This window comes from Mytilus edulis, chromosome 14, assembly GCF_963676685.1.
Source record: "Mytilus edulis chromosome 14, xbMytEdul2.2, whole genome shotgun sequence".
Taxonomy (NCBI): Eukaryota; Metazoa; Mollusca; class Bivalvia; order Mytilida; family Mytilidae; genus Mytilus; species Mytilus edulis.
In genome coordinates this window covers 28,402,793-28,416,615 of record NC_092357.1, presented here as the reverse complement: position 1 = coordinate 28,416,615, position 13,823 = coordinate 28,402,793, and the positions used below count along the sequence as shown (strand labels likewise).

The window sequence follows — 13,823 nt, the reverse complement described above, 5'->3', positions numbered from 1 at the left end:
ACCACTTATAGATACCTGTTATATATATGATGAGTTTATTTATAAGAATCTTTGCAATCATACTACATCATCTTTGTTTCAGACACTTATAGTTTTTTTAACAAAAGAAATATGTTCATGAACCTGCTTTGATCCAATGTGGTCCAATTGTGCATCATAACTGGTGGAATTGTTTCTGTCTTGTACTGAGTTACAATTTTTGACTAAGATTATCAAAGATCCATCAAAACAGCATCTGATACAAACAGTTATTAACACTTTTTCATATTTGGATGACGTATTGACGTATTGTATAGCAATATAATATTTCCCACAGAACGTAACCAAACATTAGCGTGCAATAAATCTTCAAAATTCATGATGTCATCAACGACAAAATCTTAGTTTAAACCATTTTTTACTTTCAAATATTATATTGCTAGACCATAAAGCGGTTATTGTATGAAAATTGGGGAATATTGTCCCTCGTAGAACATATATTGCACTAACAAACTCGTGCAATATAAAATTCTAATCGGGACAATATTTCTGATTAAAGTGAGAGGGTTAGTGCTATAGAACTAGGTTTAATCCACCAGTTTCTACATTTGAAAATGCCTGTACCAAGTCCGGAATATGACAGTTCTTGCCCATTCGTTTTTGATGCGTTTTGTTATTTGATTTTGCCATGTGATTATGGACTTTCCGAATTGATTTTCCTCTGAGTTCAGTATTTTTGTGATTTTACTTTTTTCTCAATATTCATGCAATAACTCTATAATATACTGCTGAACTTACTTCAAATAAATCTGATATTAACACTGCCTTTTCAAGGATCCTGATATTTTGTTATCGGGATGCTTAATACAACATCCCTACAGTAAATAATATGCTTTCAGATGGTAAAGATCCCTTGTCACCATCTTGCAGATCTCAACTTCTTCGATTCGATGGTTATATGCAATTGTATCATCGGTACAATGACATTTTTAAGAAATATAAATCAATATGCAGAGATCTAATACGTCCAGGTATTGCATTCCAATCATTTATTGCAATATTCTATACAAAGTAAAAGAATGTTGTCATTCATCTCCATAGCTAATTAATCATAAGAACAGACTTAATCAGACAGGACTTCGTTATAAAACTGACATATTTTGGTTTTAAAATACTGATTCACTCATAAGGTATTTGCATCGACATATACTCGTTTATTCTTAAACCAGTTGTTGTCAAGTAACTGGTTATGTTCTTCTCGTGTATTTCATGATGATAAGACATCATATCCCTTACAGGAGGGATTTAATTGATTTTTAACATAATCTGTTAATCGGTGTTATTGAGGTCTCAAGTTGGCATGTCAGTAGTCCAGTGTTGATTTATGTACAACTATCATTGTCAATTTGCTTAGTTTTTTTACCAATTCTGAATCGGACTATGACTTCTTTAAAACTGAATTTTACTGTGCGTCGTGATATGCGTTTGTTTATTCTCAAATGGTTACAATTATATGGGAAGGGTTGAAATTTCAACAAAACACCGCCGCATGTTTGATCGTGTCCCAAGTCTGGCATTTGTTATTCTTGTATGTTTTGTTTTTTGGTTTATTTTATTGATATGGTTTGAAGATTGATGTGTTGTTCATTTGCATTTAACTAGCAAAGTGATACACATTTGTGAAAAGGCGATCTTAATCCCGCCTCTATGGTGAAGACCTATTGGTGGTCTTTGTCGAGGAGACCGCGGGACCGGCAACGTATCGGAAGTCACATTGTATCTAAGGTCGACGTCACACGGCGACGTCTCCTTTTATTTGGTTAGTAACTAGTAAATGTCAAACTACAAAGCTGTTGTGTATTTTATCAGATTCATATTATAAGATATCGTCCCCACAGTCTTCGGCTGCTATTTGCTCTTTGGTCCTGTGTTGTCTTTTTGACACACTCTTCTCTTCCATTATTAATTTGATATATTCATCTTGTCAGTTTGTAACCTTTTAGCGATTGATGACTTCGGATCACCGGTATACTACTGTTGTATTTATTTTGCATCATATTCAACTGTTGTAGGCATTTGTGATCACTATTTGATAATTGATTGGTTATTATGCTCCTTGGTACGATATTTTCGTAGAAATTTTACTAGAATCGCTGTAGATGTCATCATACATTATACTAGACTTTAATCAAACTATTGAACTTATTTTGACAAAACTTGAGAATACTTCCACAAAAGTTGGTTGAAAAAATATTCACCTGCATTTGACAGTTGTATGAAATTTATCCTACATTTCATAGCAGTAAACTCGTTAACTTAAAACTGAGGTGCTGCATATTACCATACATTTGTGTTATCATTTGGTGTTTCTTTATAACATTTTGAAGAAAACTTGAGGATTAATAGTTATTTACAGCTGGTACAAAAGAAAAACGTTGGTTTCCTTCAGTGATGTCTATTACATGTATTTTATAAACAACGACTTTTTGTAAAATTTGACTGTTGCACTTGACAGGATCAAGCTTTATGCATGCCAAGTATTTCTTTATTTGAAACTCAGAAAAAATCTGAACAATTTAAATTAGAAAGATCTATCTGGTGGTACATCAACTAAACTGGGATGTTGCATATGCACATTTGGCCTCGTTAAAATGTCATATTATTTATGTCATATATTACAGAATGAAATATTATGAGTTGATTGAGTCTCAAAAACACATTTTAAGAGAAAAATGCCTGGACATAGAATTCGACCATGAATATAAGAAGATAAAGTCAGCACATTTTTCTTATGTTTTGCCTGAGTAGAAAAAAAAATCTATTAGTAACACCCTTATAGATACATATATAATTATAAGTTAATATTTTTTTTCTGAAGCCCCAATAAAAAACATTCTCTTATAGGGAAGTCGTTTATGTCTCTCCCTAATGCGGGGCGTAAATTAAAGTTTTACGTCAGGACTTATTACCACATCAGTTAAATTTTATAGTTTATTCAGCTTGAATACTCAGTTGCTCATTTATTATCACATTTCTTGCATAAATGTGTGAAAACTATATAATTTTTTTAAATGATTGGACTAAAATGTGAAACTTTGAGAAAATGTAAAAATTAGATTAATCTTAAAAACAAGACGAAGTGGTAAACAAATACAATAATTTTATCCAACAAAAAAAAAATCTTTGGGTGTAATACCACCAGTTAATATTACGTCATATCTGGTAATTTCAGAAAGCTGACAGTTGTAATACCATTATTTCTACATTTCGTTGCAGTAAAAACATATTAAGTCGTTAACATATATTGGTGTTTCTATATAATTTAGTACTTGGAATTACCTGCTGATGTATAGCTTGCACACATAGAAAATTGTGACAATTGCATTGGTTACCTTGTAGTGATGGAAATCGTATTCTAATGCAACGATATGTTTTGTGAACTTTTGTATTTCTGTTTCGTTTTTGTTGATCGGATGAGATGTAAACATACATTTGAGTTTTGAAATTAGCTTTCGAGAAGGTTAAGATATAAAGCAATGTCCTAATACAGCTCAAAATATTCAGTGATAAAATTAAGTAACATTCCTTTTTTGGCTAACTGTTAGTTTATCTTATTAGACCAGAATTCTTATGCGTCATGACATTGAAAATCTTTTTAAATATTATCTGGTTGTAGATTTTTCCCTAGAAGAAATCATCATTAGTCGATCCCTTTTGAAAGAAGACGAAACACAAGATAAAGCACCAATGAATCAATTTGTATTCGACAGGCCAATAGACCATACGCATAAACAAAACACGAATACACAATACAGCGGCAGACCATTAGGAAGCTCAGTTTCTGACGAAAACAGTGCAGGTGGTATTAACAATCATAACGAAATCATTGTTCCTGATTACCAAACTGGTCGAGAAAGTACGGATTCTTCCAAATACAGAAAAAATGGTGAAACTCCTTTAGAAGAAAAATTAAATGAATCAGATGATGCGTCTTTACAGTCAGGTTTCCCTGGTGACAGGAACACACATATTGTCACTAAACCTGGACTGATTAGAAGGCTTAAAACCTTTTTTGGCGTTACCAAAAAAGTAGGAGAAATCAAAGTGTCAATTACAAAGGAAAAACTATTAAAAATGTCTTCTACAGTTGGGAGGAAGCAGTTACATAGTAAAAAGATAGCACCAATAATTATCTGGGATTTTGGAGGACAGGATGTTTTCTATTCAACTCATCAGACATTTTTAACATATAGAGCAATTTACATGATTGTATTAGATGGTAGAAGAAAACTGGACGACCCATGTCCTCTGGACCAGTACCTCCCAGGAAAGACTGGTCATAAAACAGCAAAAGGTATGTATATAAATACATTATTTTATTTTCACTAGAAATTTGTACAATATACTTCATAAAAAATTGAATGCATACATCATATGATTTAAGTCCATCTTTGAACTTGGTGAAAGAGAGAATAATCAAGTTTTTTTTATTAATTAGAATTCAGATATTCCTCAGGAATTCGTCCTCAATCATTGACTTTTTTTCATTTGTTTACTTTAACAGATTATCTATTATTCTGGATAAACACAATTGTAACCTACTGTAAGGGGAATATTAATGGTTTTCCGAAAATTATGGTTGTTCTAACGCACAAGGACGAGGTAAAGGCAGTAAGTATATGTATTTGAACAAATATCTTTTGCAATATGAAAAGTGAGGTTTTTTTTTTATCATTTTCAAGGTAATCACAGTTTGTTAATAAAAAAACACGTTAAAAATTGATTGAATCTTAACTTCTTGTTGATTGCGGAAACAGTGTGTGTTTGTTTCAATTATTATATTAATTGGTATTTTCACATGTATGGACTACTTCGAAGAAGTTATCACTAGGATTGATATCTATTATGGGAAATATGCGTTTTGATCTTAGTAACACAAGTTAATGTGACGCAAATACGATTGAATTTAATCTGTGTGTGTTTACTGTTTATCCTTACTTGTTGAGAGTGATATCCAATATTCTGTTACGGGTTTTCATCAAAGCATTTGTTGATGTAAAAATTTGGTCACAATCTGTATAACTGAAGTTTGACAAAGGCTGCATCTGAATTTTGTCAAAAACCTTTCCTGGATTTCTGTTGAATTTCAAACTCTTCTCTTTTATATGTTTTCGATCTTTTAAGAATTTGGTATTTTAAGTTCTATTATTAATAAAAATGCTCTAGATAAATGTTGCATCATATTCAATTTTTTGGTTTAAAGCAATTTTGGAATCGTAAATTTGCAATCGGTGCAGTTTGATATGTGATTAAACGTTTACTATGCTCATATAAAGAATCTAAAGAATCAAACTAAATTTTTAAACTTAAAAATATTCTATCAACAATCTACATCAAAAATACTCGATGACTGGTAAAACTAATTATAAACGCATCAACCAACATTTTTTTTAGGTGCTAAACATATCTGATAATCAGTTTTTATCATTCCATTGTATTTTTTAGGATGACGTTGACAGCCAAAGACTAGGAATTTTCGCAGAAATCAGAGAGTTGTTTGCACCAACGCCATTAATTCAACATTTGGTGATTGATGATCAGATATTTGTAAACGCGAAAGACAAAGATGACCCAGAGATGCAGAAGATCAAAGATGTTATCATCAGCGAATCAGAAAATCAACCAACATGGGGTGAATCTCTACCGAAATGCTTCATCCCTCTAGAATTAGAATTTGCATCACTCATCAGACGTAACATTCCGCTAATTACTCTAGAGCATCTAAATACAATAAACTCGGCGCAACCTATTAGACCTCTTTCGGAAACTGAGTTAAAGGTATTTTTGAAATTTCAGCACTCAATAGGCAAGATTTTGTACTTTGATGAGAACAAATTGGACAAACATATAATTTTGTCACCCACACTTCTCATTGATGCCTTTAAATCTATTGTTACTGATAGAAGGTTCTGTAAAGGAGACAAACAAAGACAAGATTTGTGGGATGTGATGGACAAGCAAGGAGTGGTATCAAAAAATGATATCCAAACAGTTTGGAAGAAAAAGAAATATCGTACATTTTACAACAACAAGGAATATTTACAGAAAGTTATGACCCATCTGGATATTTTGGCAGAACCAAAGAGGTATGATTCAGACAACGAACGCATACCTGCTGATTTCTACTATATTGCAAGTATGGTCAGAGCAACAGATACTTCTGGATACCTTAAGTCAGATGGCTTCACAAAGAGAAGTATTGCCATAGCCTTTCAATCTTCATCATTGATGATACCTCCTGCATTATCTTTTAGATTTCTAAGTTACTGTCTATATGTCTGGGCGGTAAAGACATACGGGGAGAAAAATAAGGACATGCTATTCCATAGATCAGGGGTTTTTACCATTGATCCTTCTTTGGATATGTACATTATTTGTGAAGATGAAACTATAATTGCCCGTCTTGTTCATGCTAGAACAAACGCAGTAATAAAGAGGGATTTGGCTTCGAGCATCAATGAATGTTTAACATCTGCCTTGGAGAGAATAAGTCAGTTGTATATAAGAACCAGCAGCGACAAGAATCAAATCAGTGATGCATCCTTTATAACCAGAATATGTTGTAACTCACCAGATAACCCTTGTATCCGTGACGTCAGAAAGCAAAAAAATGTTGGCAAAGTATGGATATGTCCTGAACATGGCATTGAACACGAAATGCAAACAATCAATGCTTGGTTCCCAGGAAAGGTATACATACAATAGGGTTATGATTATAAATGAAGTTTTTATATTACTTAATTAATTGAATACAACTTATCTTATTGATTCTTTTAGCGTACACAAAAATGACGCTTGGTGCAATGCTACCAATACGGATTGGATTAGGTCATTTAATGTGCCGTCCATGATAATTGTCATTCTCAAACGACATTTTGTAGCTTTTTTATAACATAATTATGAATGGTTTCATTAAACTTTTAATTTCAAGACGATCCGTCTTGTACCACTTAGGTTTGGTGTTTATTCATTTTCTGAAGATGTTAAAACATTAATTTTGCCATGCATCATAAATTTGAATTTCGAAAATTTACCGTAGATATATGTTCTTACACGTGTGAGAGCAGTTCATCTTGTGTTTTACACCAAAATTCAAATGAAAGCTCATTGTTGTGCCAGCGAATGAAATAAAACAATATTACTTATTAAAGTAAGATGTCCGGTGGTGCTTATTTTGGCTTAAGTTAATTACATCCGAAGAAAGATTTTTGAAACCCATAAGTGTCGTCTGAAGTCGTTTAAATTTGTTTATGTAAATTATTTGAACTGATATGGTCGTGAAGACGCTAAAATTTAGATTAAAATGGTTTTTTTTTAAATCTATGAAATATGCCACAATAACGTCGCTGCAGATGTGTTTTGTCTTAAATTGAAGTGACCGCATTTGTTTTCAGTTTCAACCTTTATATATGCTGTTCCTTATCATCAAATAATTAATGACAAAACTATATCAAGTCAATACGAAAACATATCATGTAATATCGAAATATCATTATGTAATGACTATTCCATATTTAGTAATATCACAACATCATTACGTAATGTCAAAACCATATTATGTAAAGACTCACTATCATCAAGTAATAATAGAACAACATCACGTAATATCAGAGTTCCATATAAGACAGCTGTTGCGTTCCATAGACGACGATCGGCACAATTTGATGAATACGCTTTTATAAATAATATTCTTTGTTTACCTTTAGACCGACATCAAGAATTGAGAGAAATGTAATGTCACTGTAGAATAGTAAGAGCGAACCTACTGGAATACATTTTTGTAAGGACTAAAACGCTTATCAATTTTTTTATATTCGCAGGATGAAGACATGTGTGAACAAGAATGCCCAGGTATTGTATTTAAAATAAAGCAATAATGAACAGAAATGTTGTTAGTTAATTGTATTTTACTTTTGCGAATTCTTGACAGCCATATTAACTTAACGATAAATCATCTCGTTGCTAGTGGTCTTTTTGTGCTCATAATGCCATGTTGGAAACTACAATATCAGTTTTATTTTTGTTGATGTATCAAATGATTAAGATACACGTTACAGTTTATAAACATAATTTGAAATCAAATGTCTTTTTTGCATTAAGTTTTACATATATTATTTACTATCATTTTACAAATGTACCAGTCGGTAGAAAATGGAACTTTTTGGCAAACAATACAAAATATGTCTATTTTAATTCAAAGTAGAACTACTAATTCTAAATGTTGCATATGAGTTCTTTTTATACAGTTACATGTAATGCCCATAATTCAAGTTTTCCTCTAAAACATGTGATTGAAATCACAAATTACTAGTCACTATAAAGAGATGAGCACTTCAAACTGTCAAATATTGCCCAAGAGATACTGAAATTGATGATGCTACAAGTCCAAATTCACATTAAAAGTGTCAATGTTTTTTTGTATTTTGGGTAGAACTCATAAGAAATATAACTTACAAAATTAATGCACAAATATAAAGCTAATCTGCATTAAAACAACAATAGTTTAATGAAAATTCATATGTCGAAACTGACAACACCATTGCTAAAAAGAAAAAAAGACAGATGAACAAAAGTTTACAAACCATAACATAAAAAAGCAAAGACTGAGCGACAAGAACCCCACCAAATCCTAGGATGATCTTAGGTGCTCCGAAAGATAGACAGATCATATCCACGTGTTCCGGTTAATGTGTTGATCATGTTAGTGCAATTACGTATTTATCTTTTAAATATTTGAACAGAACAATTAGATTCCAAGTCGACAGCATGGGTATATATCAAGTTGGATGTAGAAAATGCCCAGCCTCCGATTTAAAAAAAAAATTAACAGGGACGGAGAACAAATCAATCTATAAGTTCAATAGTTTGTGTGTCTGCCCTTCCATTATGTTACTTAAGGAAAAATTCCAAAAAATCGAAAATCGAGTTAACCTTTTTATTTTAGGGCGTGTTTGTTGAATATTTTGTCTTGAAAACGCATGAAGCAAAATTATTTAAAACATCATCTCGCTTCAGATTCTCTCATTTTTTGTAAATCAAGGCTGCAGGTTAACTTTATAACATCAAAAATTCAAAGTACTAAAAAATGAAATATACGGGTCAAGTGAAATGCCTTACTAATGAATCATAAAAACAGAGAAGGTGTGTTCGAATAGCTAAATTGTTCTTAAAGTACCTGACGACAGTCTTTTTAGATGGATCTTGGATATCTTCAACAAAAACAATTTTGTGCGTGTGGTAATTAGGGTTTATAGTCTTCAACCACTGCACATTTTTAGTCTGCCCTTCAACAAAATATTTAATTATAGGGATGGGCACGATTACTGACAAATGTAATCGATTAATAATCGATTACATGAGTGATTTATGTGCAATCGATTAATAATCGATTAATCAGATTTTTGTATGTAATCGATTGCAATCGATTACTTTATCAAAAGTAATTACATTACTTTTCGATTACTGTCAATTACATGCTTCAACATTTGTATCATGTGTATAGTGGACATTTTACAAAACCAGTATTTGAAGCATTGTTTTCAAGTTATAAGTTGACAGTTGTTTTCTAAAAGGAATCTGTTACTGAGGATCAGAAATTTAAAAAAAAAAATACTTTCAACATGAATGAGAGATGACATCGAAATGTAATCGAAAAGTAATCGATGATTACCATGAATACATCAAAAATTTTGCTGTAATTGATTAAATTACGATTACATGTAATCGAAAAAGTCTTCGATTACAGATTACTGTCGATTACTGGAAAAAATGTAATCAATTACAATCGATAACGATTACAGATTACGATTTAATTCAAATTGTTTTTACATGTTTATGAAGTTTTGAAAATTACACCTGACAACCGATCAGACAATAGTTTTTAGTTAACTCAACGCAGACTAGGACATTACCTGGTGCTCATTAGCTAGTAGACATATTCGTCTTTAATAATACAACTAACATACAAGTATCTTAATTGTGCTATGTGTATAAACTAAACTGGCAGCCCGTCATCTTTACAATGGCGTAATAGGGAGTTAATTTTGAGAAGTGAAATCCTGACAGAGACGGTTTTTTTGTGTATCTTATGATGTCTTACTACGAAAAACATGCATTTGTGTTATCCAAGCGTCCATTTTGTAGCTATGTTTTGAATTATTAGATATGAAAAAACAACGAACAACATTTGAAATCTAAGACATCCGAACTTGTTCATTTAAAAGTTACTTAGACACGGATAAATGTCACCAATGTCATAATGAGCTGATGCGAGCTACGATGTTGATTGTTTTTATTGATCTGTTTAAGAGGCTCTGCATCGGATGTGTTTGTTGTGATGATTCGTAAATGATAGTAGATATGAAGCTTTTAATAAGCATCTTATGTCACAGGTTTATCATTTATTTCAACAATCGATGTAAGTATGTCAATAACTGCTATATGATATATATGCCATTTCCTATTACAGTTACAAATGCAGAATTTTTGAAGGAAAAACCAACAGACCTAGACCTACGTCGCTTATCTTTATTGTACATGAAAAATGAGATAAGAGAATTTGCATTACAGTTAGGGTTGAATTCCGAAGATTTCGACAACCTATTACATATTGAAGAAACAGAGACATGGAAATTTGAAGTCGTCAGAAAATGTCGAAATAGTTTTGCGTTAACATTTAGACATATCAAAGAAGTATTCGAACGAGCCGAAATACCAAATATCCATAGACTTTGCAAGGTACACTTTCAATTGATGAATCGAAAACGTATATCTGATAAATCAATTGGTTGTTAAATCATTTGGTCTTTTTTTATTCTCTAATAGTATTAATTTCAATAGTCACATAAAAGTCCACAAGAAATTTCGGACAGCCAATTCAAAATGTGATGTTTTCCGGTATCAACGTACTTACTGAAACAAAATTACAATTAAAAATTAACGTATCGTACAAAACAAGTGAAATGCAACAACCTGTGTTTGTCCGAAAACAGGATAGTTTTTTTTTCCTTTGGTTAAATGATATTTCCAGGTGTCGTTATCGGCAACACTAGGTGATAAATAAAGATATGTATTTCTGAATCAGTATGTGACATTTTTATAAATTCGAAACGCTTTAAGGGTTGACATATTTCAAATACACTTCTGAAGATATCTAATATTTGTGTCGATATCAGGTCTGCGTCATTGACGTTTACTGTACGTATTATCTTAATAATACTTGTTTTTTCCTATCTATTTTCTTTTTGATAATTATTTGATTTGTATCATTCGACAATTATGAAAAATTTAGAAAATATTTAAAATGAAAAAGTTTGATGCTAAACACCTTCTTATTTTATAATGACAAATAAACAAATATATTTTTTACAGCTTGTGAAAGGAGATCCTATTGATTTTGGTAAGTTATATGTCTCTAATATTAAACCGGTAGTTGAAAAATATATACCTTGCCAAGACCTTATCCACGATAACTTTTGTTTTCTAGCTCTGTTATCCCCCCCCCCCATTGTTTTGTATTGTTTGTATATATATGTTAATATTGTATTCCTCTTGTTACACGTATGTATTGTGTCTGAGTGATCAATTAAAAAAAGTTAAGAGTTGAAAGTTTTTAGAACTTCGACAACCACACGTGCACAGAAAAACTCATGGAATGTTGAAGACCAAATTGATTACGTAAAAGAGAGTCGAATTATACAAAAGTGTTATCCAAGCTTAGACAAAGACAAACCAAACTTTGACAATTCGTACTCGGTGGGAAAGAGGACGAGATTTCCGGTTACAAATGTATAGTTATATCAGTTGTCATCAGTGAAACTGATCATCAATAAAGGTCAAACAAATCGTAGCGGTTTCCGTAAAATGTTCCAATGTACGATTTTAACTTCACTTCTTTGAATTCTTGGTTCAAAGCTTTCGTAAGTAGCAACTCTCTATCACGGAAATCATAATAGGAATACCGTATCAATTAGGAGATATATAGTTCATTAGCAGGTGCAACTGGATGTGTGCTTAGTAAGAATAAAAATTTCACAATCGGAACTGAAATGATTTCTGGTGTTATCAACCGACATTCAATGTCAATTATTGATGTAACAAAGCGGGACCAATTATGTCAAATTAAATTAAAGTGGGGAATAGTTGTAGTATGGACGAGGTCAAATGTTTGTATTCAGTACTAACGGAAGGATATTCAAATTCTATGTTTCCAAAAATTCTTTCGATTTTGAAGTATCCACATCTAGTCCCTAGAATAAGCAGTTTCACAATATATAAGTGCAATAATTTTAAAACAGGTTTTGTGGAGCACTTGAAAGACTCAATAATTTGATGTAGCACGGATGAAATTTACGTAATTTAGAAATCCAATGCAGCGAAGGAAGATTCATTTCTTCACTTATAGTTAAGATTTAGATGAAGCAAAACTTGGACTTATAAATAACAAAAATAATAAAATAAAATATGGAAGTGCTTCACATAATGCCTCAACATTGTAAGCGTGTCTTTCAATGTTTGTTTTACTTATAATCCAGCCTTTAAGATTGTTAATGTGGTATCACGGAAAATGTGTTAATACAGCTAGGTATGACCTAAACTATACCAAACAAGCTATTGAAAGGTCGAATGATGTAGTAAATAGTCGAGGTATTATTTACTTAATATTTTAAGTATTTGGTTATATGGGTACAACTTTTATACAAAACCTGAATATCAAATTGGTTTTATGAATTAACAATACTTGTGTTTAATTAGTATCACGTATATACACTTTTCATGAGCGGTGGAGGGACTTTGTGTCGGGTAGTCTCTACTGTAGCCCCTCTTTATCATGTGCCAAGACCAACCCGCTATGTAGAAATATATCAAAATTTAGAGTGTTTTGTTTTATGACTTGTGTTAGAATATCAATTCATCACTGAATTAATATAGAATTGCATTCCTCGTTTTGTATATATCTTTGTTATTGTTTAATTCTTAATTTTTATTAATTCATACGTTAATTTTTTTTCAAATTTGTACTAATATATGATATCATATTATATTGTAATAAGCATTATTCTAATCTTAAATAAAAAACATATAATAATAGTTCCTTTTCGTTTCATTATATAGATAAGGAACCTGAAAAGTGGGACATTGTACCAACAGAGAAACATATTGACAAATTAGCTCCATTAATTGGAAATAACTCCTTAAAATTTCTGATTGAACTTGAAATGGAGTTCAATACCTGGGAACGGATAAACTTCAGGCACACAGTTGAAAGAGATTTGGTCAAACTCAATAGAGAAATCTTAGAGGAATGGAGAAATACTTTTTGTAAAATGTACAATCTGAAACCAACTTTGAGAACAATTGCACAGGCATTTAGCAAGATTGACAAAAATATAAAAATTGTTGAAGACACGTTAATCGATTTATTCTGATTTGTTTGCTTTCTTGAACTATTTCCTGTTGTTTTCTTCGAATGAAGTGAAATTAAGTTGTTCCAAAACATTCAAGCTTTTTAACGAGAACATGCGCGCAGTAGAGTACATATAGTTGTTAATTTGTAATATATATATATATATATATTTATCACATTTTTTTATTTAGGGTTTGGAATTTTTTTCGTTTATATTAGCTCTTCAATTTTGTTGAAAGGCTTTAAATTTTTATAATAGTACATCACAAAAGATATATTAACAGATATCACGCTAACAAAACTCAATCCTGTTTAATTTATCATGTTTTGTTTCATCTTTCAATAAATTTAATACAATACAACAAAAAAACAATTGATG

The 13,823-nt window shown here is 31.4% G+C and overlaps 1 protein-coding gene across 1 annotated transcript in view; it reads left to right on the top strand.

The window, feature by feature from the left end:
• LOC139503247 (uncharacterized) overlaps window positions 1-13,466 on the top strand; it is a 42,791-nt gene extending 29,325 nt beyond the window's left edge. The window contains exons 11-17 of the mRNA XM_071293007.1: window positions 3,656-4,333; window positions 4,544-4,650; window positions 5,485-6,729; window positions 7,860-7,890; window positions 10,508-10,776; window positions 11,410-11,437; window positions 13,153-13,466. Coding sequence (XP_071149108.1) covers window positions 3,656-4,333; window positions 4,544-4,650; window positions 5,485-6,729; window positions 7,860-7,890; window positions 10,508-10,776; window positions 11,410-11,437; window positions 13,153-13,466 — 2,672 coding nt within the window. The remainder of the gene's footprint in view (window positions 1-3,655; window positions 4,334-4,543; window positions 4,651-5,484; window positions 6,730-7,859; window positions 7,891-10,507; window positions 10,777-11,409; window positions 11,438-13,152) is intronic.
• The last annotated feature ends 357 nt before the right edge of the window (window positions 13,467-13,823 follow it).